General features: G+C 37.8%; 1 protein-coding gene across 7 annotated transcripts in view; it reads right to left on the bottom strand.

Annotated features, from left to right (window-relative positions):
* Positions 1 to 11,326, bottom strand: part of LOC122147244 (NACHT, LRR and PYD domains-containing protein 12-like) — a 64,006-nt gene extending 52,680 nt beyond the window's left edge. For 5 of the 7 annotated variants that reach the window (XM_042769023.1, XM_042769024.1, XM_042769025.1 and 2 more), the window contains exons 1-3: positions 11,218 to 11,326; positions 10,494 to 10,590; positions 3,288 to 4,307 (exon numbers count right to left, since the gene is read on the bottom strand). In XM_042769023.1, the coding sequence (XP_042624957.1) occupies positions 3,288 to 3,448 (161 nt within the window). In that variant the 5' untranslated portion in view covers positions 3,449 to 4,307; positions 10,494 to 10,590; positions 11,218 to 11,326. Of the gene's footprint in view, positions 1 to 3,287; positions 4,308 to 10,493; positions 11,198 to 11,217 lie in introns of those variants that run through there. The other 2 variants (XM_042769021.1, XM_042769022.1) reach the window with 2 other exon arrangements.
* Positions 11,327 to 24,890: the final 13,564 nt, after the last annotated feature.

A 24,890-nucleotide genomic window follows, 5' to 3' on the forward strand; every position in this document is an offset into this window, starting at 1 on the left:
GCGGACCTGATTTAGACGGCACACATTCAAGCTCAGATTATACTCATCCAGTGAATATGTACGACTTAGATTTGGATTTGAAATAAATGTATATTTTGTGATGATATTGAAACCACAGATCACCTATTTTTTCACTGTATGTATGTGGCTTTACCCAAAGATACCTCACACTAGAAATTTCGATGTGAAGAACATTATCTATGTACTTGTAATGAACAATAACAAAGATTACTTCCTGTATACACAAATCTAAGTATTTGAAGGCCAAATCAATGTTTTGTGCATTTTATAATGAGTTTATATCTTATACAAAAGCCCTCAAAGTGATGAAAAAGAAAAATGCAAGATATCATATCTATTATAAAATAGGTATATTAGCATTTTTTTGTGCACCTGTTCTGTATATTCTAATGCAAAAATGTATTGATACTGGCGTGTTGTTTGTAAATAACTAGTTGCTTAATTAAAAAAAAAAAGTGCACAAACAGCGGCACAAATTAAAAGTACAAAATGAGGATTTGTAAAGAAAAATGTCGGAGGATTTCGATATAAGCCAAGAGGAGACTGGTTTTCCTTTGCTAAAGTAAGGAAACTTTGCTTCCTTTGCTTCTGTAAACAAACATTGGTTTTCACGAGACTAGCATATTGACACCGGCACATACACTATGCCGACGTCCTATGTCATCTGCCCTGGTAAGGCTTCTGCATACGACAGTTAGCTCAAGTTACAGAAAAGTGGTAATAACATTTTAAATATGGATATGTTTTAGGGCTGAACGATTAATCGAAATCGAACTGATATCGCGATTTGGCTTGATGCGATTATTGAATCACAAAGGCTGCGATTTTTAATGAAATAAATATATGCTACTCATCTCTGCAAGTGCTGTGAGTTCGAGTTGCTTATAACGTGCATCTGATTAAGCAACATACTCCAAACATCCTTTTAAACTTAATGATAAGCATTTATAAACCTGTTGTTGAGAACATTATAACATGATTTTATTCCAAAACATCAGTTGAGTGTTGTGAAATAATTTTCTGATCTGATGTGGCTTCCTATTACTGAATGAGACAGAAAATATACTCTATACTGTAAAAACGTCTATGTCAATTAGCATTGTATTATAAATATACTTAATTTTTATGAAAATACCAGAGATGGCTTGAAGAATACAAAAAAAAAAAAAAAAAAACATACCGTCACAGTCGTTTGTCTATTGTCTTCATTTTTAATCAGTTCATACATTTCTAACTTTTTTTAATTCAGTCAGAGCGATTGTTAGTAGTGATGTCCGGTTCATGAACAAATCATTCTTTTAAACCGGTTCTTTTTAGTGAAAAGGAGTTCACCAAATTGGACTGAATCATTCTAAACAGTTTGCATCTCGAGTCAGCACTGATCCACAATTTTCTAAAGTTTCTCACTTTCAGACATGCCTTATTATCCCTACGACTCGAAATAAACCAATGTCCCAGAGTATGTTACTGCTGTAACTCCAATAGCACTGAAAGACGCTGTGCAGAGTAGGAGCAGCTGATATACTGAGCATGTGTGTTCTACCGAACGAACAGTACTGCTACAGAACCTTTTCTTTTGGACACATTTGATATTTCGGACATGTTCTATTTACTATCGTGTATGCAGGTTATATTTTAAGCTTTATGAGCTGGATTTCTGTACAGTAAGGTTCTGTTACGGTTTCTGTAAAAAGTTGATGAAGAGTTCACTTTCTCTAATTTCATATCTGAAATCTGCGTTTGCACATCAGTGCCAGTATCGGGTGCTTTTGCAAAACGTAAATGTAAGAAACTTATCCAAGATGATGATGATGATGGTTATTATTATATATTTTAAGTTATGATTACAAATTACTTTATTTGAATGTGTTTGAATGTATTTCATTTGCTGGGATGATAGAATTGACATCATTACGTGATGAAGTAAAACAACCAGTGAACCGTTTTTTTGAACCAGTTCATTGAAACAAACTGTCCGAAAGAACCGGTTCGCGGAAAAGAACCGGACTTCCCATCACTAATTGCTAGATACCTTTTGCACCATATTAGGGATTTCCTGAAGCATTATGTGTTCTATTACTTCTGTAATGCATACGTGGAGTTTCTGCGAGAGGGTGCCCACTGGTGTCCAGTATTAATGAAACAGACGTTACAAGAGTTCAGCACTCAGTAATGCACACTTGGTCCTCTTTTGGCCATAAATAGGAAAAATAATACTTCTCTATAAATACATTTTAAGTAAACATATGAAAATCCATGTTTTTCTCCAGTGTATAGAAGTGTAAAGGAGTTGTTGTTTTTTTCTTTCCCCACAGTGGATAAAAGGCTCATATTTCATATTTAAGACATGGACTTCATTTTTGATTTTACATACCTCCTGATAAGAATGACTGTCGAAGGTTTTTATTATAACAGTATAATATGATGTGCAGATATAGGCCTGTATTTTAACAAGTAACCCTGCATTTTTCTGTAAGACAATAGTTTTCTTTAAAATAAAATTAGTATTGTTAATATATTATCATAAATTGTGTGTGATATATATATATATATATATATATATATATAATTATTATTATTATTATTTTTTTTAATTTGTTTTAAAAATAGCATTTAAATCACAAATCGCAATTTTAACCAGAAAAACCACACTCCGATAATTTCCCCAAATTGTGCAGCCCTATGTTTCTTACAAAAACACATCGATTCGCTACAGGAGGTCTTTATTTACCTCCCAGAGCCATGTGAGGTACTTTGTAGTACAGATGGATCTGCTTTGTGGAGTTCTTTACAATACAATACAGATTACAATATTACAGCACTTATATGAGCAGTCTCCTGGTGATAAAATACAAAATACAGGCTATTCTGTATTTCAAAAAACTATACAAGCTTTTAAAATGCCAGTAGGAAGAAAAACTTATGGGTACTCATGGACAAATTCAGACATTAAAGTTTTTGTATTGTGATGTAATTTTGGTTATTTGTGGATGAGTGTTATACTTTAATGACATATTCGGAACCTATTAAAGTGCATGGGTGTAAAATGTCCACTACGTAGTGGATCTAATCCAGAAAGTTATCACGCTACAGGCTGCAGCAAGGGCAGACTCCAAAATGCAATCAAGTTTTTTTTATAATAGAGTACTCTGATTTATTCAAGGGATCATGACAGCCCAAGTTATTATCATTTATATTTTGAGAAAAGAACCTCAGTGAGTAAATCATCATGTTTTAAATTTCACATTTAACTTCAGGATACTCACACAGGGTCAGAGGTCACAGTAGGTCCATCACAGAGATGAGGGGGCTGAAACATGGAGTTGTTACTCTTCAGAGACACACCGCTGAATCCTGGAGATGCTGCTCTCTGAGCGTCAACATCACTGAGACCAGGGGGCTGAATCATGGAGTTGTTACTCTTCATAGACACACAGCTGAATCCTGGAGATGCTGCTCTCTGAGCGTCAACATCACTGAGATTAGGGGGCTGAATTATGGAGTTGTTACTCTTTATAGACACACAGCTGAATCCTGGAGATGCTGCTCTCTGAGCGTCAACATCACAGAGATGAGGGGGCTGAAAAACATGGAGTTGTTACTCTTCATAGAGACACCGCTGAACCCTGGAGATGCTGCTCTCTGAGCGTCAACATCACAGAGATGAGGGGGCTGAAACATGGAGTTGTTACTCTTCATAGAGACACCGCTGAACCCTGGAGATGCTGCTCTCTGAGCGTCAACATCACAGAGATGAGGGGGCTGAAACATGGAGTTGTTACTCTTCATAGAGACACCGCTGAACCCTGGAGATGCTGCTCTCTGAGCGTCAACATCACTGAGATGAGGGGGCTGAAACATGGAGTTGTTGCTCTTCACAGACACAGAGCTGAACCCTGGAGATGCTGCTCTCTGAGCGTCAACATCACTGAGATGAGGGGGCTGAAACATGGAGTTGTTGCTCTTCACAGACACAGAGCTGAATCCTGGAGATGCTGCTCTCTGAGCGTCAACATCACTGAGATGATGGGGCTGAAACATGGAGTTGTTGCTCTTCACAGACACATAGCTGAACCCTGGAGATGCTGCTCTCTTAGCGTCAACATCACTGAGATGAGGGGGCTGAAACATGGAGTTGTTGCTCTTCATAGACACATAACTGAATCCTGGAGATGCTGCTCTCTGAGTGTCAACAGGATTCTCCTGCTCTCTCTCCTCATACACACTCATTTTACACGCTGTTCTTCTGCTTCTCTTCTTTCTAGATGAGAAACATGATTTCAGGCCTGTATGTGGAAACAGATAACATAGACTGAATTTTGACACAATTAAATTTCAGTACTATCTGATGAGCAGAAGTAAATAGGCACAGTGACTGAAGTTGCCAGGCGGTGTCATGTAACTTACATTGCTCTTTCAAAAAAAGGTCTGAAGCTGAACGTCAAATTATCATCTTCATCCCAAATGATACTGCGGACCAAGTTTTACATTCCTTCTCAAATTAATATATTTTTACAGATGTTTCTCTTGCTTGTTTCTGTATTCATACTGTATACAGGATTAAAGGGATATGTGACCCGTCACGGAAACCAGTGACACAAGTCGGCAGCACAACTTTCGAGCAAAATGAGAAAGAAGCGTTTTTTTTTAAATTGGTGATTTTCGTTTTTTTTGCAGAATCTGTTAGTTGAGATCACGAAGAAGCCTCTCCGTGTTTGAGATAGCAGTATTGGTATTTTTAAAAGTGTACATTTTGAGGTTGAAATCAGCTTGTTTTTCGGAGATTCTAGCACGCAGTAGGGGCATGTCACTGTCTGTGTGTATTTCCATACTGGATAAGCCGGCTTTTGTTTCTTTTGTTATTGCCCCCGCCCTCCAAGGGAAGCGTGGCTAATTATTATGCAGCGCTCTGGCCGGCGAAAATGTTTTGAAAGTACTTCTTCGACAAGCCGGATGCTTATGAACAAGCGCTCACTGATTCTGAAGACGATCTGAGCGACGATGAAAGTGGCATAATAAGACTGAACAATATCCCTAATCTACAACTGAGCGAAGATAAAGACGAGGAAGAATGTATCGGACTGGCGTCAGACGAGTTGGACCGTAAGATATCAGAGGCTATATCGATAGTAACATTTGATGGCAATAAAGACAGAGAAATGGGGAAAATGCGTAACTTTGACTGTAAATGCTACACGAGGAGAAAAGAGAACTCTCTGCATGGGAGACAGTCCTGTAGCCAGAAGCTTTCTCCAGACATTATGTACAACATAGGACTGGATTCTTTAGCTGTGGAAAAAGAGTGGCAGGACATGCGAATTATTGGACATTTAGAGGCAAACAGACGCACAGTGCAAACTTCGGAGATGATAACATCCACAAAGAAGACCCTGTTTTTTTGGGAGTGTGCCCGAACGACTTATTTCATTGGAGGCAACGAGATCTGCAAGAATACTTTTCTGTTTCTTAGTGGGGGGAGTTTCCATAAACATCAAAGTTTGTCGTTTTGTGTTAAAAATTAAAAATGATGGCCAGATTTTAAAGGAGTGTCTTGCAACGTTATCTACAATGCAAGTTCAAATAGAGTTTTGACAAAAAATTTTTTATAAAATGATAAAACTCACATATTTCAGCCTCTAAATCATTTTTATAAAAGTCTTTACTGATTTACAATTACTGACATTTTACAATGCACATTATCCTTTATTATTAATAGTATGCGGTCCGATTTTTCCCGTTGCGTCTGTCGTTGTTATGCAACCATGCAGCTTTACAGGCGGTATGGCTTATCTAAATGAGATGTAAATGAGCCCTATTGTCACTCCCAGCAGGTGAGAACAGGTGAGAACTGCACAATCTTAGAGGCCATTTTCTCCCTTTTGAGCTTTTTTGTGTGCCTACCTTCAAATGGCCATAACTTCTCCAAATATGATCAGATTTCCATGTGTTACACATCGTTGAAAAGCTTGGAGACTACACTTTCAGAATATGTGAATAACTCAAAATGCCCCCGAACCGACTTGTGTCCCTACTTTCCGTGATTGGTCACATATTCCACCTCAAAATGAAAATTTTGTCATTACAGGTTTGGAAAGACATGGGGGTAAGTGATTAATGACAAAATTTTCATTTTGGGGTGGAGTATCCCTTTAAGAAAAGCTGGTATACTATACACTGATTCATGCAGTTATTTCTTCTTTCATTTAGTTGTGTGTAAATTATCAGAGTCAAGTTTAAGTTACAGTATAAATCTGCAGATTTAAGCACAGTTCAGGTCCAGTACAGTTCAGTGCTGCATTTGGCTTCTGTCTGTAATGGGTGTTTTACAAACCCGATTCCAAAAAAGTTGGGACACTGTACAAATTGTGAATAAAAACAGAATGCAATGATGTAGAAGTTTCAAATTTCAATATTTTATTCAGAATACAACATAGATGACATATCAAATGTTTTAAACTGAGAAAATGTATCATTTTAAGGAAAAAATAAGTTGATTTTAAATTTCATTGCATCAACACATCTCAAAAAAGTTGGGACAAGGCCATGTTTACCACTGTGTGGCATCCCCTCTTCTTTTTATAACAGTCTGCAAATGTCTGGGGACTGAGGAGAAAAGTTGCTCAAGTTTAGGAATAGGAATGTTGTCCTATTCTTGTCTAATACAGGCTTCTAGTTGCTCAACTGTCTTAAGTCTTCTTTGTCGCATCTTCCTCTTTATGATGCGCCAAATGTTTTTCTATGGGTGAAAGATCTGGACTGCAGGCTGGCCATTTCAGTACCCGGATCCTTCTTCTACGCAGCCATGATGTTGTAATTGATGCAGTATGTGGTCTGGCATTGTCATGTTGGTAAATGCAAGGTCTTCCCTGAAAGAGATGACGTCTGGATGGGAGCATATGTTGTTCTAGAACTTGGATATACCTTTCAGCATTGATGGTGCCTTTCCAGATGTGTAAGCTGCCCATGCCACACGCACTCATGCAACCCCATACCATCAGAGATACAGGCTTCTGAACGGAGCGCTGATAACAACTTGGGTTGTCATTGTCCATCAAATTTTGATTCGTCTGACCACAGAACAGTTTTCCACTTTGCCACAGTCCATTTTAAATGAGCCTTGGCCCAGAGAAAACGCCTGCGCTTCTGGATCATGTTTAGATATGGTTTCATTTTTGACCTATAGAGTTTTAGCCGGCAACAGCGAATTGCATGGTGGACTGTGTTCACCGACAATGTTTTCTAGAAGTATTCCTGAGCTCATGTTGTGATTTCCATTACAGTAGCATTCCTGTATATGATGCAGTGCCGTCTAAGGGCCCGAAGATCACAGGCATCCAGTATGGTTTTCCGGCCTTGACCCTTACCCACAGCGATTGTTCCAGATTCTCTGAATCTTTGGATGATATTATGCACTGTAGATGATGATAACTTCAAACTCTTTGCAATTTTTCTCTGAGAAACTCCTTTCTGATATTGCTCTGCTATTTTTCACCACAGCATTGGGGGAATTGGTGATCCTCTGCACATCTTGACTTCTGAGAGACACTGCCACTCTGAGAGGCTCTTTTTATACCCAATCATGTTGCCAATTGACCTAATAAGTTGCAAATTGGTCCTCCAGCCAGTCCCAACTTTTTTGGAATGTGTAGCTATTATGAATTCCAAAATGAGCCAATATTTGGCATGACATTTCAAAATGTCTCACTTTCAACATTTGATATGTTATCTATATTCTATTGTGAATAAAATATAAGTTTATGAGATTTGTAAATTATTCCATTCCTTTTTTACTCACAATTTGTACAGTGTCCCAACTTTTTTGGAATCAGGTTTGTACTTTCAGCAAGAGACTTTGGGTCAATGTTGGACTGTATATTGTTTTTGTTTTTAATAGTGATTTTAATTTAAAAATAATCGCTGTAAATCAGATGTTTCACTACAATATATTCTGATGTAAATTCTCTGGGTCAGTGATATAATATTTTCAGATACCTCGAAACATTCAGCGATAATAATAATAATAATACTAATAATAATAATAATGGTAAATATTTCAAGTGAGATCATCAGTCATCTGATAACAGCTCATCATAAATTTAGCAATGAGATCATATAATTAGTCATAATATCATCATACCTTTAGTCATTTGATCAACAGAGCAATCCATATGTACCACAGGGATAGGCAACATCGGTCCTGGAGTGCCAATGTCCTGCAGAGTTTAGCTCCAACCTAATCAAACACACCTGAAGAAGCTAACCAACGACTTCAGGAATACTAAGGCTGTGTTCGAACTGGCATACTAACATACTGCTTACTACAGTGTATAGTGCCTACTGTTTTTTTTTTTTTTTTAAGAATAGTGCGTGAAACAGTATACAATTGTTTCAGATTAGTATGCAACAGTGTCGTCACTTTACAAACACTGAACCTTAATTCAGCACAGCTGTGGAAGCTTCTACCTTACAAATAAATGTGCTAACCATTCTTTTTACAGAGGCTTGTTAATAAGGGTTCATACTAGTAAATGATGTTATATTGCCCAATTGAACTTATTTAATAGTTAATTAACTTCACATACATAACTGAATTAACACTGAGCTGTCTTTAACTTAACAACAGTATTATTTTATTTTTGGCAGTTACACTAAGTGGAAAAAGTGATATATACTAGTTAGACTAAGTGCAAATAATAATCATTTCTGTTCACACTAAAATAGGAGTATTTTCTTTAGCTATAGGCTAAGTGTAAATAGTAGTTAGGTGGCAGATATTTATCCTTCAGTACTGTAGTACATTATAAAACAGTATGTAATAAAATATTGAGTGTTAATTATTATATTTACTAATATTATTAAATGGATACCGCCATATTGGGACAATAAAGCCCTTCCTACACCTATCGCTAACCATACCCAATAACACTGTATTTTTTTTTATTAGGGGTTTTTTTTTTACTTTTTTTTTATTTATTTTTTTTTTTTTGTTAATAATTGATTTTTTTATATTATGTGTTGTGGTGGGAGGAGAAGAACGAGTTTGGTAAAAAGGCGGATTCGAACGCAGGTTGATTGCATTCTGGGAAACAGTATCCCATGCAGTGTCTTCAGATGCATACATCAGATTTCAGCAAATGTAGCAGGTAATCCGGAAATTCCATGCACAAAATTTACATAAGTACTATTCCCTGTATACACATTGCATACTGCATATGCCATTCCAAACACAGCTTCTGTACTGATTTCAGCCTACTTGGGTTACAGTATATTTAGCAGATTCTGGCAAATATAGTAGGTCATCCAGGTATTCCATGCATACAGAAAGTTTGCATACTATGCACAGTATACATACTGGGTATTGCATAAAAAGTAGTATGTACTGAGTAGTATGATAGTATGGCATTTCAAACACAGCATAAGGCTACCGGCAGGTGAGTTTCTTTTTTTTTTTTTTTGGAGCTAAACTCTGCAGGACATTGGCACACCAGGAATGACGATGCCTATCCCTTATGTATGATATAGCTGAAATATAGCCAAATTGAAATGGCTTTGTTATCATGCACATTACAGTTTAACAAAATATTCACATGACTTTATTGAAGTCAACCCAAATCATGCAGTCTACACCAGGATTTAAAATAAAATAAATAATTAAAGGGTTAGTTCACCCAAATATTAAAATTATGTCATTAATGACTCACCCTCATGCCGTTCCAAACCCATAAGACCTCCGTTCATCTTTAGAACACAGTTTAAGATATTTTAGATTTAGTCCTAGAGCTTTCTGACCCTCCATTGAAAATGTATGTACGGTATACTGTCCACGTCCAGAAAGGTAATAAAAACATCATCAAAGTAGTCCATGTGACATCAGAGGGTCCGTTAGAATTTGTTGAAGCATCGAAAATACAATTTGGTCCAAAAATAACAAAAAATACGGCTTTATTCAGCATTGACTTCTCTTCCGGGTCTGTTGTGAACGCGACTGCTGTGAATGTTGACGTACGACGCTGCTGACGTGTTTTCTGGTGCGCCCAATAACAAAGAAAACACGTCAGAAGCGTCACTGCACTGTTGTGAACGCGCTCACCACAGACCCCGGAAGAGAAGAAAATGATGAATAAAGTCGTAATTTTTGTTATTTTTGGACCAAAATGTATTTTCGATGCTTTAATAAATTCTAACGGACCCTCTGATGTCACATGGACTACTTTGATGATGTTTTTATTACCTTTCTGGACGTGGACAGTATACCGTACATACATTCTCAATGGAGGATCAGAAAGCTCTCGGACTAAATCTAAAATATCTTAAACTGTGTTCCGAAGATGAACGGAGGTCTCACGGGTTTGGAACGACATGAGGGTGAGTCATTAATGACATAATTTTAATATTTGGGTGAACTAACCCTTTAATGCTGCTATTAGAGAATACAATCTGTGCCAGTTCATTGTGTTTACAGGGTCACTCACTGGAAGAGTCACGTCGAGTCATGCCACGTCTTTAAACTCTGATTTTGAAGGCTACATCCTCCAGATGTCACATCTGTCGGCTGCATTAAGGCTGCCCCTTTTCATAAAAGAAACCATCTCATTTCAAAGTACAAAATAAATTACAGTAGCCTAATTTATGCTCCACAAAGAATAGCAGTCAGTTTTATAATGCTTTCATTTCTGAAATTACACATGCTTGAAGATGTACAAGCTTATGTGGGGCCCAGATGGGTGTTACCTGGGCTAACTGGGGCCCAGCCAGTTTTGTCCTCAATTTCCATTAAGGCCCCACACGGGTCAGCCCAGATGAGATAATGAAACGAACACTGCTCAGTATGCATACTATTTTTGGTTGTATTAAGTATTTTGTCAAAGTAATAACACTAATCACTGAAACTAGCTTTCGGATTGGCGCTGTGGGTTTGCAGTTGGTAAAGTATCAGAGTTGATACAAAAGTCTTTTGCAGAGTCTTTTTTATTTAACCCGAAATTCCAAACTAATGGACGGCTCTTTGGTCATCATTTAAGTGAACTTTTGCCTATCGCGGTCGGTATGCGACATGAGTTTGTCCTTTATAGTTTCCACCGTGCTCGTTGCTCTCTGGACAGAAGCGAACAACTTTGACGTGTTTGAGTTCGACATAAGATCTGTTTAGACGTTAAGTCTTCACATTACAGCCATTAAACGTTTTAACAAACTTACCGTGACAACTGAAGACATTTGTTAGACTTCAAGTCCTCCGAAATGGCGTCTCTGATTCAGTCACTTTTGGTTTCACTTTCGACGACTTCCGCTTAAAGCTACCAGCGCCCCAAACTGAACGTGAAGACGTTGGGCTATGTGCTACGCTTTTGTTCTGGACACTAATACAGACTGTTATATAAGTACATTGTTATTGTGAACATCAAAATGAAAATCCAGCAATATAATTTCAGGTTTGTATCAGGATAAATCAAGTTAAGCACTTATTGTCAATGTATAAGGACAAGATTTATTTTAAATTCGGCAGGGTACAACTGCTGATAACAGAAATATAAACATGGGCATAAATGACCAAATTTAACAGAAAAACATAGCCTAATAAGATGCAATAAAATGTTTTCCCTGAATACCCCCAAATACAACCACTATTTTATTGACTGACTCATACTTTTATTTTACTTTTATTTCTTTTTTCACATCTCAATTTACATAAAAATAAATAAATAAACAATAAAATAAAATAAAATATTAAAATACTGATTCAAATCTGATATTTTACATTTGCTCATATACTCTGATATATATTATCATGGAAATTCTTAATACACAGACACTTGGGGTGTTTGGCAACCTCACAGGTGGTCTAGACCAGTGGTTCTCAACCACATTCCTGGAGGACCCCCGTCACTGCACATTTTGCATGTTTCCTTAATCAAAGGTTCCTGGTTCAGGTAAACTGCTCATTAGTAGAGACTCACAGACTTGAAATGGGTGTGTCAGACAAAGGGGACATGCAAGATGTGCAGTGATGGGGGTCCTCCAGGAATGTGGTTGAGAACCACTGGTCTAGACCAACCTTATGGTGTCCCGTCTGAAGAGCAAGTAAACTAACAAAACAGATCACAGAATCTTTAATATATCTATCTTCTAATTTATCCTGCCTATTCCAAGAAAACAGAATCCTTACTGGCAGACTGTCTCTAACCTCAGCACTTCTCTACTTCATGCTGCAGCATAAACACTGATTGCTCTTTGCAGAAACAAATGTTCATTTAGTTTATCAAAAATTTATCTCTGGACTCATTTACCCATACTCCCCGAACAGAAGAATACACACATATTTCAAGTATAAAGAGTCGGTAATGTTACATGATACATTTTCTGATGTTTACATTCAGATATGCAAAGTCACATGACTGTCTTTCACAGGATTAATCATTCTACAGTCTAGATTACACTGTGTAAAATAAATAAATAAATAAATACAAAATATCGCCAGGAATTTACAGTATTAAAGAGTAGTATTTTACTGTAGTCAGAAATCTGCTGTTAATACAAGCCAGACATAAAAAGACTGTTGAAACCAAGGACTGTCAGGTGTCCCACTGAGTCAAGTAAAAGGAGGTAGGCTGATTTAAACTTATGAAATCTACTGTGTTATGTAATTAGGCATATAAGTTATTGTGAGATACTGTTGCTTGCACATCTGTGTGGCTCTTTGCAGTATTAGGTTTTTTTTGTTTGTTTATTTATTTTTTGGCTCATCATGCCAAACAGGTTCACCACCCCTGACCTAGAGCAAAAATAAATATCTATAAAAGATCCTTTGTACGTGCTGCAATTGGATTTAGAGATTTTTTTATATGATTGTTTGTGGTATGTGTTTGTATTCGGTATCACTGGTGTGGTCAAAGACAAATTTCAACCATGGTTTATAATAAAGATGTATTGTATATGGGCCATATCATGCTGAAAAGCAAACAATACATTTGGAAATGGATGTTTAAATGTCCAAAAGTAATACTAATACTAAAAAACAAACAATACATAAATATATTATATTGTATAGTCAATAAATGTTTTAATACTTAATCATATTTATAACCAATCCAAGTATGACTTTTTTTGTGCTTTGCTTAAGGCTAGATATGATATTTGATATTTAAACATTATGTTCCTTGTTTGAACATTTGTCCTTCCCCAGCAATCAAAGTCTGGTGAACTTGTTGAAACTACAGACATTTGGAAGATGGTGAAGTAATGTTGATTAAAAAGTAAATATGAAAAATTAATGTTTTCATTTCATCGGGGGTTTATAATAAAACTTTGCACATTTTTTTTTACTGGCTACCAAATAAAGATGTATAAAAAGCTTAAAAGACTTTACCTTCTTGAAGTGCTGTGATACTGCCTGTAGAGTACACACACACATGAATTATTATTAAAATATGACAACAGTTATCTATGTCAAATCAGCTTTATCTTCTTGAAGTGCTGTAGTACTGCCTGTAGAGAACACACACACACAAAACAGACAATCAGATAATCCAGAAACAGGCGCGGGTCAATCAGCGGTGAACATAGTCCAACAGGGCAATGCAAAGATAAAATCCAGATAAACAGAAGTAGTCCAGGTAGGGGCAAACAGAGTCTAATGGTGAGACAAAAAAAATGCAATCAAAAAGACACAGGCAAGAATCAGAATGAGAAAACAGGCAAGACTAAGACTAGACTATGAAAACTAAAAATAGCTCCTTAGAGTAGTTATCGCTTGGTAATTGATAAGCGTTAAACAATACTTGGCAGTGAGAGAGAGAGAGAGAGAGTCCATGGCTTATGTAGGGTGTGTGATTGGCAGCAGCTGTGTGTGTAATCCATCCAATGGATGCTGTCATATGTAGCCTGGGATGACATGCAACAGTTTGTGTAGTGTGAGAGTCACTGAATGAAAGGGTGACCTCTGGTGGCAATCGGACGGAAGTCCATGTTGTTAGTTGATCTGCATGTTGGGATCGGACCAAAATGAGAATTCCGATGTGGCATCCTTGGCCGGTTCAGAGCAGGAGAAAAGTTCATAAGCGTAGCAATGATAGGACAGTCAGAGAGTTAACAGATGGCCTCCATAGCCATGACAAGAAAGCCAGAGGGATCACAGACGGTCTCCTTGGCCGGAACAGAACAGGACGAAAGTTCACAAGAGGATACCACTGACACCTCTGGAGGTTCTGCAGCGGATGCCACCACATCTGGAGATTCTACAGGCTTACCATCAGGAAACAGGGAAAGTTCATTAGTGTTCCTCTTAACAGGACAGGTACAAAGTTCAGCAATGGTTCCTTTGACCACGACATGACAGACTGAATGTGCATTGCTGGGCACCACCACCATACAAGAAGCTTAAGTGAGCGCCTCTGCCTCGGGAGGTTCTGCAGCATCAGCCACCACCTCTGGAGGATCTGGAGTGAGCGCCACCACCTCGGGAGGTTCTGCAGCATCAGCCACCACCTCTTGAGACACCATAGTGGACCCTGCCACCTCAGGAGGTTCTGTGGTGGTGTATGCAGCCCAAACAAAAAAGTGATCCCCATCATGGGAAGTGCATTCAAACAGGGGAATCAGTTCAAGGACAGGCGGGCTAGAGTGAGTTGATTGGGGGATACCAGCTGCGTGTGCAGACATCAGGAGTGCATCCCTCACACTGGATACCAGACTGGGATACCGAAGGACTTTGGGTGCAACAGACAGGATGTGACAAGACTCTGGATGATCAGCTGTGATGTGACATGACTCTGGACGAATAGCTGAGACGTGACATGATTCTGGAAGATCATCTGAGATGTGACGAGACTGGGAGATCAGCTGAGACTTGACTCATGAAGATCAGCTGTGACTTGATTTTAATCATGAAGATCAGCTGTGACTTGACTTGACTCATGAAGATCAGCTGTGACTTGACTTGACTCAGGAATGGAAGCTCTGATTTGACTTGACTCATGAAGATCAGCTGTGACTTGGCTTGACTCATGAAGATCATCTGTGACCTGACTTGACTCATGAAGATCAGCTGTGACTTGACTTGACTCATGAAGATCAGCTGTGACTTGACTTGACTCATGAAGATCAGCTGTGACTTGACTTGACTCGACTAATGAAGATCAGCTGTGACTTGATTTGACTCTTGAAGATCAGCTGTGACTTGACTTGACTCAGGAATGGAAGCTCTGATTTGACTTGACTCATGAAGATCAGCTGTGACTTGACTTGACTTGACTCATGAAGATCAGCTGTGACTTGACTTGACTTGACTCATGAAGATCAGCTGTGACCTTACTTGACTCATGAAGATCAGCTGTGACTTGACTTGACTCAGGAATGGAAGCTCTGATTTGACTTGACTCATGAAGATCAGCTGTGACTTGACTTGACCCATGAAGATCAGCTGTGACCTGACTTGACTCATGAAGATCAGCTGTGACTTGACTTAACTCATGATGATCAGCTGTGACCTGACTTGACTCTTGAAGATCAGCTGTGACTTGACTTGACTCATGAAGATCAGCTGTTACTTGATTTGACTCAGGAATGGAAGCTCTGATTTGACTCGACTAATGAAGATCAGCTGTTACTTGATTTGACTCATGAAGATCAGCTGTGACTTGACTTGACTCGACTAATGAAGATCAGCTGTTACTTGATTTGACTCATGAAGATCAGCTGTGACGTGACTTGACTCATGAAGATCAGCTGTTACTCGATTTGACTCATGAAGATCAGCTGTGACTTGATTTGAATCATGAAGATCAGCTGTGACTTGATTTGACTCATGAAGATCAGCTGTGACTTGACTTGACTCAGGAATGGAAGCTCTGATTTGACTTGACTCATGAAGATCAGCTGTGACTTGACTTGACTCATGAAGATCAGCTGTGACCTTACTTGACTCATAAAGATCAGCTGTGACCTTACTTGACTCATGAAGATCAGCTGTGACTTGACTTGACTCAGGAATGGAAGCTCTTATTTGACTTGACTCTTGAAGATCAGCTGTGTGTTGATTTGACCCATGAAGATCAGCTGTGACTTGACTTGACTCATGAGAGATCAGCTGTGACTTGACTTGACTCAGGAATGGAAGCTCTGACTTGACTTGACTCATGAAGATCAGCTGTGACCTTACTTGACTCATGAAGATCAGCTGTGACTTGACTTGACTCGACTAATGAAGATCAGCTGTGACTTGATTTGACTCTTGAAGATCAGCTGTGACGTGACTTGACTCATGAAGATCAGCTGTTACTTGATTTGACTCATGAAGATCAGCTGTGATTTGGTTTGACTCATGAAGATCAATTGTGACTTGATTTGACTCATGAAGATCAGCTGTGACTTGACTTGACTCAGGAATGGAAGCTCTGATTTGACTTGACTCATGAAGATCAGCTGTGACTTGATTTTAATCATGAAGATCAGCTGTGACTTGACTTGACTCATGAAGATCAGCTGTGACTTGACTTGACTCATGAAGATCAGCTGTGACTTGACTTGACTCAGGAATGGAAGCTCTGATTTGACTTGACTCATGAAGATCAGCTGTGACTTGACTTGACTCATGAAGATCATCTGTGACCTGACTTGACTCATGAAGATCAGCTGTGACTTGACTTGACTCATGAAGATCAGCTGTGACCTTACTTGACTCATGAAGATCAGCTGTGACTTGATTTGACTCTTGAAGATCAGCTGTGACTTGACTTGACTCAGGAATGGAAGCTCTGATTTGACTTGACTCATGAAGATCAGCTGTGACTTGACTTGACTCGACTAATGAAGATCAGCTGTGACGTGACTTGACTCGACTAATGAAGATCAGCTGTTACTTGATTTGACTCATGAAGATCAGCTGTGACGTGACTTGACTCATGAAGATCAGCTGTTACTTGATTTGACTCATGAAGATCAGCTGTGAACTGACTTGAATCTTGAAGATCAACATGACAGGGTGTTGTTGTCGCTGCCATTTTGTGAACAGACCCCGCTGTCGCTGCCACTTTGTTAACGTGCTCCGGTGTGGCCGCTATTTCAGACACAGACGTGGTGTCGCATTCCTTCTTTGCGATACCCACAGTGAATGAAGAGCCAACACACAACAAAGCATAGTCCATAAACTGACTTAGAGATGAACGCGGACCCTCGTGAATGAGTTTAGACTTTGGAGTTGATTAATGCCCTCACCGAAAAAGTCTCTCAAAACACAGTCTGGGAAATCAAAGAAATAAGCAATGTCTAGATACGCTTGAATATAGCTCTTGAGTGATCATGTGCCCTGCTCAAGAGCTAATAGCATTTTAGCTGTGTCCATACCAGGCCAGAGTCCTTTAGAAAAGCCACTGGATCCTTGTGTGGCCGAGTATTCTGTTACGGGGTGAACGAGAAGAGAGACGTGCGGATCCATATGCTTTTATTTACAGATGTGGTCATAAAACAGGCATGGGTTCAACAATGGCAAACAGGTATATCATGTAGTGGTGTGACGTTCAACACATAGGCTTTGAAGCTTGTATCAAAAAAACTAACTATCTCACATTGAAGCACTGTACCGGAGCTTTAATAATTTTGCACACAACCACATGATTGCTTCATATTCTGATTCAAATAACGCAAACCACTTGCGCAGTTTCAAGTGTCACTCACTTCTTTGAAAAGAATAAATCATAATACAAATAAATATTTGCATGTGTAGTTTTGTGCATGTTCATTTTGTATTAATTCCTGGTTCACAGACACTTTAACTGACCATTCTATTATAATCTTTGGTGATTTTGATCATAGCCTATATATGCCTACAGCCTATACAACAGGGATAGGCAACTCCGGTCCTGGAGGGCCACTATACTGCAGAGTTTAGCTTCAGCCCTCATAAAAACTCACCTGCTTGTATCTATCTAGTAATTCCGAAAACACTGATTGCCTTGTTCAGGTGTGTTTAATTAGGGTTGGAGCTAAACTCTGCAGGACAGTGGCCCTCCAGGACCGAAGTTGCCTATCCCTGCTATACAACATACGCATATACAACAGCCTATTTTTTTTTCCCACAAATTTATTCAGACTCATGTATTCATATTGTGTAATACAATGACTGACATGAATACTTATTTATATAGACTTCATATATATATAGCCCTTAGCACAAACATCATATTTTATTCAAATCCTGAACGCATTATATTTAGCCTAGAAAGTCCGCAAATAGCACTATCTTTATAATCACTAAAAGGGTGTCACTTCAGTTACATTTACATTTACATTTAGTCATTTAGCAGACGCTTTTATCCAAAGCGACTTACAAATGAGGACAATGGAAGCAATCAAAAACAACAAAAGAGCAATGATATATAAGTGCTATAACAAGTCTCAGTTAGCCTAAACACAGTATACATAGCAAGGGCTTTTAAATAATATAAAAAATAAAAAGAAAACAGATAGAATAGAAAAAGAATAGAGCAAGCTAGTGTTTGGGGTCTTTTTTTTTATTTTTGTATTATATGTGAAGAGAATATATATAGTATAAAAAGATTTTAAAGGTGTTTTTATTTTTTTTTTTTTTTTTTTTTTTTAAGTAGAATTAGAATAGTGAGTGAAAGAGTTAGAGTCAAATAAAGATGGAAGAGATGTGTTTTAAGCCGATTCTTAAAGATGGCTAAGGACTCAGCTGCTCGGATTGAGTTGGGCAGGTCATTCCACCAGGAGGGAACATTTAATTTAAAAGTCCGTAAAAGTGACTTTGTGCTTCTTTGGGATGGCACAATCAAGCGATGTTCACTTGCAGAACGCAAGCTTCTAGAGGGCACATAAGTCTGAAGTAATGAATTTAGGTAAAAGGGGTGCAGAGCCAATGGTGGTTTTGTATGCAAACATCAGTGCCTTGAATTTTATGCGAGCAGCTATTGGTAGCCAGTGCAAATTGATAAATAGAGGTGTGACGTGTATTCTTTTCGGCTCATTAAAAATTAATCTTGCTGCCGCGTTCTGGATTAATTGTAAAGGCTTGATAGAACTGGCTGGAAGACCTGCCAAGAGAGCGTTGCAATAGTCTAGCCTGGACAGAACAAGAGCTTGAACAAGGAGTTGTGCAGCATGTTCGGAAAGAAAGGGCCTGATTTTCTTAATGTTGAATAAAGCAAATCTGCAGGAACGGACAGTTTTAGCAATGTGGTCTGAGAAAGTTAGCTGATCATCAATCATAACTCCAAGGTTTCTGCCTGTTTTTGAAGGAGTTATGGTTGATGTGCCTAACTTGATGGTGAAATTGTGATTGTGAAACGATGGGTTTGCTGGAACCACAAGCAGTTCTGTCTTGGCAAGGTTGAGTTGAAGGTGATGGTCCTTCATCCAGCAAGAAATGTCTGTTAGACATGCTGAGATGCGAGCAGCTACCGATGGATCATCAGGATGGAATGAGAGGTAGAGTTGAGTGTCATCAGCATAGCAATGGTATGAAAAGCCATGTTTCTGAATGACAGAACCTAATGATGGCATGTAGACAGAGAAGAGAAGTGGTCCAAGAACTGAGCCCTGAGGCACCCCAGTAGTTAGATGTTGCGACTTGGACACCTCACCTCTCCAAGATACTTTGAAGGACCTATCTGATAGGTAAGACTCAAACCACTGGAGTGCGGTTCCTGAGATGCCCTTTGTCAGTAGGGTTGACAGGAGGATCTGGTGATTAACCCGTGTCAAAAGCAGCAGATAGATCAAGCAAGATAAGTATTGAAGATTTGGATTCCGCTCTTGCCAGTCTTAGGGCTTTACAGTCTTAATTCATCACAATCTCACAAAGTTCCTTTATAATCAATGAACCTCTTATTTACATTGTCACAGTAAAAGGATTTGTGAGCGAGCGGGAACAAAATCCGGCATTTATTTGAAAGGAATGGGCAATCACAGCTGTTCAAGAATCAACATACCTGTCTATGACTGGCTACATTGCTCAACACTACAAAAACAAATAGAAAATGTTGATGTTCTCCAGAGCGCAAACACAAACACGCACATGAGCATATACCAAATCTATTTCGCCAATATTCTATTACTTTTTCAACAAGAAAATGGACGTGTGGCATGAGAAAAGTGTCAATTTGGTGAGTCTCACGCTGAATGCGTGAGATTCGCGGCCCTGTGTAGGAAGCGGGTATTGCCAGTTACTGGAAGCTAGAGATTACAGTTTATAAAATTTTAAATATGGATATTTTTCTTACACAAACACATCAATTCACTTCAGAAGGCCTTTATTAACCCCCAGTGTGGAGTACTTTTTATGAAGGACAGATGCACTTTTTTGGGCTTCAAAATCTCAACCACCATTTACTGCCATTATAAAGCTTGGGAGAACCACAACATTTTTTTTTTAATATATATATATATATATATATATATATATATATATATATATATATATATAACTCCGATTGCATTTGTCAAAAAGAAGAAAGTCATATACACCTAGGATGACTTGAGGTCGAGTAAATCATAGGGTAATTTTCATTTTTGGGTGAACTATCCCTTTAAAGTCAAAAGTATAAATTTACCACTTGTCGGCGTTCCACTTTGCCTCAGAGTGCATGCACAAAAAATGGCCTGTTAACATGTGAGTGTGAATTTGAATTTCCTTTCGCGGCATACTTCACTTATAAGTGGAAATAGGCCATGTCAAGGTCCATAAAAGTCGTCTTCAGAATACTCCATCTGCCATCAGACGTGCAATCTGGGTTATATGAAGCAACGGGAACACTTTTTGTAAGCAAAGAAAACAAAAATAAGGACTTTATCCAATAAGTCCTTTGTCAACGGTCTCCTCTGTGTCTCTGCATATCAACGTATGCTGTGTATGCTCTTCTGTGTTATCCGCACCACACGGATGCGCTGTTTCTATGTGTATTTAGCTTTGATTTGAAATAAAACAGCGCATCCTTGTGGATGTGGATGATGTTTTCTTCGCTTACAAAAAGTGTTCTTGTAGCTTCACCCAGATTGCCATCTGATGGCAGTCTATGGGACAGTCTCAAGCCTCCAGGTTTTCATCCAAACTATCTTAAATTGTGTTCCGAAGATAAACTGAGCTTTTAAGGGTTATGGAATGACATGGGGGTAAGTGAATAATGACAAAATTTTCATTTTTGGGTGGAGTATCCCTTTAACTATCAAAACTGATTGGCTAACCCTGTTTTTCCCCTTGTCTGTGCTCTTTTATTCTTATATGTTAACTGAAGGCATATCTGAATGATGCACTATTTTAACTTTAAGCAAAAAGTACAATTGACCGTGACATCCTCACCTTAGCTTATACCAGAAAAGTCACTCACCCAATGCTGATTGGAGTTGTGCAGCTGCAGGTCACACTAGACTCTGAGTATGCGAAAAGGGGCGAGAGCAGGATATGACATCACATGCAAAAATATCCTAACCACTGATCTATAATATAGATCAGTGATCCTAACACAGTTTATTTGTTACCTGTGTATAAATCAGTGCTACGTAGAGAGCGAGTAAAATAATAAAAAAAGAGTCCAAGTTTGGACGGAGGACAGTTCATTGACTTGAATATTGACAAACTTACTGAGACGGTGTGTGCGTAGTCTATATTTGCGTATATTTCTTTTGATTTTACAGAAGACAGAGACCAGCTTTGACCCTTTACAATTTGCCTACACAGAAAGTAGGGGTGTGGAGGATGCTATCCTTTATCTTTTATCCTTTAAGCCACATTTGTTAATAGAGAAAATAATATCTTAATTTAATATTGATTTAAATCTTGAGAAAGTACACCCGGTGTCGTGAGGGATTCCAAGAGCGCTAAGAACTGATTTACGTTCTCGTGGAGTCCGGTCTTGTCGAGCTACACTGAAAGAACTTGGAAGGACGTGAGAACACAGGCATCTTTGCCAGAACTGAGATGCGCTGAGATCAACTGTCAGTCTCAGCACATTATAGCGAGACAGCAGCACGCAATGCACAACAAATAACACAACATCACAAATAAATACCCTAATCTATTTATTAGTATGGACAAAATGTATAATATTTGATATATTTTCATATATAATGAAAATATTGTCCATAAATATTGTATATTATATATTTACCGCATGCATTTGTGAAAATAAGTAGGCTATGAATATTTATTGTTACCTATTCCCAATGTTAACAGAATTATAACAGATTTTACAGACAGTGGGAGAGATGAGAAGTGCAGGAAAAAACAGGAGAGATCAGATAATAATATCAAGGATGACATTTAGACGTACAAGACTAAACAGTACACTTTATAAAATGGGTAAACATGATTCGGGAAGGTGTAAAGAAACAGTGTTATGCTATACTGTCAGAAATACAAGATTAAAAGAAGAATTCTACTGCAACATTTAGTAAAAATAAAAATGCAATTTATACTAGGAGACATTTTACAAAATAATTCGGGAAATTAATGTTTAGTTTTATTTTTCAGTATCTTAAAATAACTAATTTATGGGAGAGGATATATATTATAGTTATATATAGTTATATATATATATATATATATATATATATATATAGTTATAGGTAGCAAGTTATTTCAAGTAGGGCTCGCTGCAGCCTGCGGTGGACATCCAACCCCGCCCACATCCAAGTGTGACGTCAGAAGTCACGCCCATCCCGACACAACCCCGCCCACGTCCAAGTGTGACGTAAACGAAAGTCACGCCCATATCAAATACGTCTCCTCATGTGATTTCCCCATCCCCGTACCTGGAAACCCGGAAGTATGTTGATGCAGTTTATGGAAGTTAATGGGATTTAAATAAAATAATATTGTCCTTCGTTTTACTAATACACGTTTTCTTATTTTTGTAAAGGATGTCTAGGCTAAAATGGCACAACTTAAATCTAATATATATTTAATATGATTTTGTCATCATAACAGCTCCTAAAACGCTTATGTTGATTAAAGTAGGCTTATTGTCAATTAAAACTTTTAAACCTTACCTTGTTCATTTATGTAATGATATAAATTCACTTTTATTAAAAAACGATTTTGACCTACCCAAGGCAAAATTGAAATGCATCAAATTTAAAGGGGACAATTAGATTTTGGTATTGTAAAAGTATGCAAAATTATTGTAAAAGTTGGTATTGTATAATTGTCATTTAATTTTCTAAAGATTTATTCCACTTATCATAAAGTGTTAACATTTGAATGATAGAATCAACAGTTTCCCCATATGCAGTAGGCTACACATACTTAGGCTGAATAAAGATTGCATTGATAGATTATATAAGTAACATGACATTGACCTTCAGGCCTTGTTCATCACAACTTGATATGAAACATGTCCAGGTCCTCCACATACTTAAAGATGAATGAAAAAGGCATCCATTGTTTCATTGGGTATTTTTATATTTATTATTTTACAAAAATAATTACATGTACAATTTTACAAAAAAAATAAATAATAATAATAATAATAATAATAATATACACCACCAGTTTTTGAACAGTAAGATTTTTATTATTTTTTAAAGTCTCTTCTGCTCACCAAGCCAGGATTTATTTGATCCAAAACACAGCAAAAACAGTAATGTGAAATATTTTTACAATTTAAAAGAACTGCTTTCTATTTGAATGTATTTTAAAATGCAGTTTTTTCCTGTGATCAAAGCTGAATTTTCTTCATCATTACTCCAGTCTTCAGTGTATGAACATAATAATAATAAAATGTTTTTTGAGCATCAAATCAGCATATTAGAATGAAGGATCATGTGACTGGAGTAAGTCACCTTTGAAATCACAGGAATAAATTTCATTTTAATAGAAATATAGAAAATTGTTATTTTAAATAGCAAAATATATTACAAAAGCAAAATATTATACAAATATTTTAAAATTGGACTGTTTTTGCTGTACTTCGGATTAAATTAAATGCAGGCTTGATGAGCAGAAGATATTTCTTTAAAAACATTAAAAAATCTCACTGTTCAAAAACGTTTGACTGGTTGTGTTTTAACAAAAGGTATGCTCCAAATATTATAAAGTCTGAGCAGCTGAATGAACAGCTGAATGATCAGATAAACAGTTCTTGACATGCAGTACACACACATACATACATAGACTACACAGAGAGATTCCTTGCTTCAATATATCCTCCGATTCTCCCTCCAGGTAGTCTCTGATGGCATTCTGTTGATTTTTACTGTCCATCTGGAGAATGGCAGGTCCTGTCACCTCCCCACAGAATAACCCACGATGACTCTGTACCATGCTGGACCAATGTCCCTTACAAACTTCCACTTTATGTCCTCTTGGCGCTCCTGTTAAAAATAGAGAATACATACGTGTTGGGGGTATATGTGTCCACTAAAAATTATTTACCTCATCATTCTACATAAACATATTTATGATTTTAAACCACAAAAATCAATATATCTAAAGAAATGCTCTCACCATACCTCCATGCACCACTGCATGGCTTATGTGGTCCTTCAAGTGAACTGTAACAAGTAATTTTCTTTACTGGTGAAACTGCAGCAGGGACCCCTTAACCCGGGAGAACTGCCCTGCATCAGGCTTGGACTGAAAATGTGTAGAATGCTGTAAAACATGACAAACAAACATTATGTGATCTTTTCGTTAATATAGAAGAATACAAAGATAATTTGTGACATACACAGAGTTATCCAGCACCACATAATGAAATGATGCGGTTGCCCAACCAAGTTACTGTGCATGGGTACTGTGATCAGATTATATCATTAAAGATGTCATATGTATGTGTGTGTGAGTGTGTGTGTGTGTGGTTGTGGTGGTGGTGGTGGTGGTGGTGGGGGGCAGGTAAGTACATATGTGTGAGAGGGATGAAGTG

The sequence above is a fragment of the Cyprinus carpio genome, chromosome A13 (assembly GCF_018340385.1).
Source record: "Cyprinus carpio isolate SPL01 chromosome A13, ASM1834038v1, whole genome shotgun sequence".
Taxonomy (NCBI): domain Eukaryota; kingdom Metazoa; phylum Chordata; class Actinopteri; order Cypriniformes; family Cyprinidae; genus Cyprinus; species Cyprinus carpio.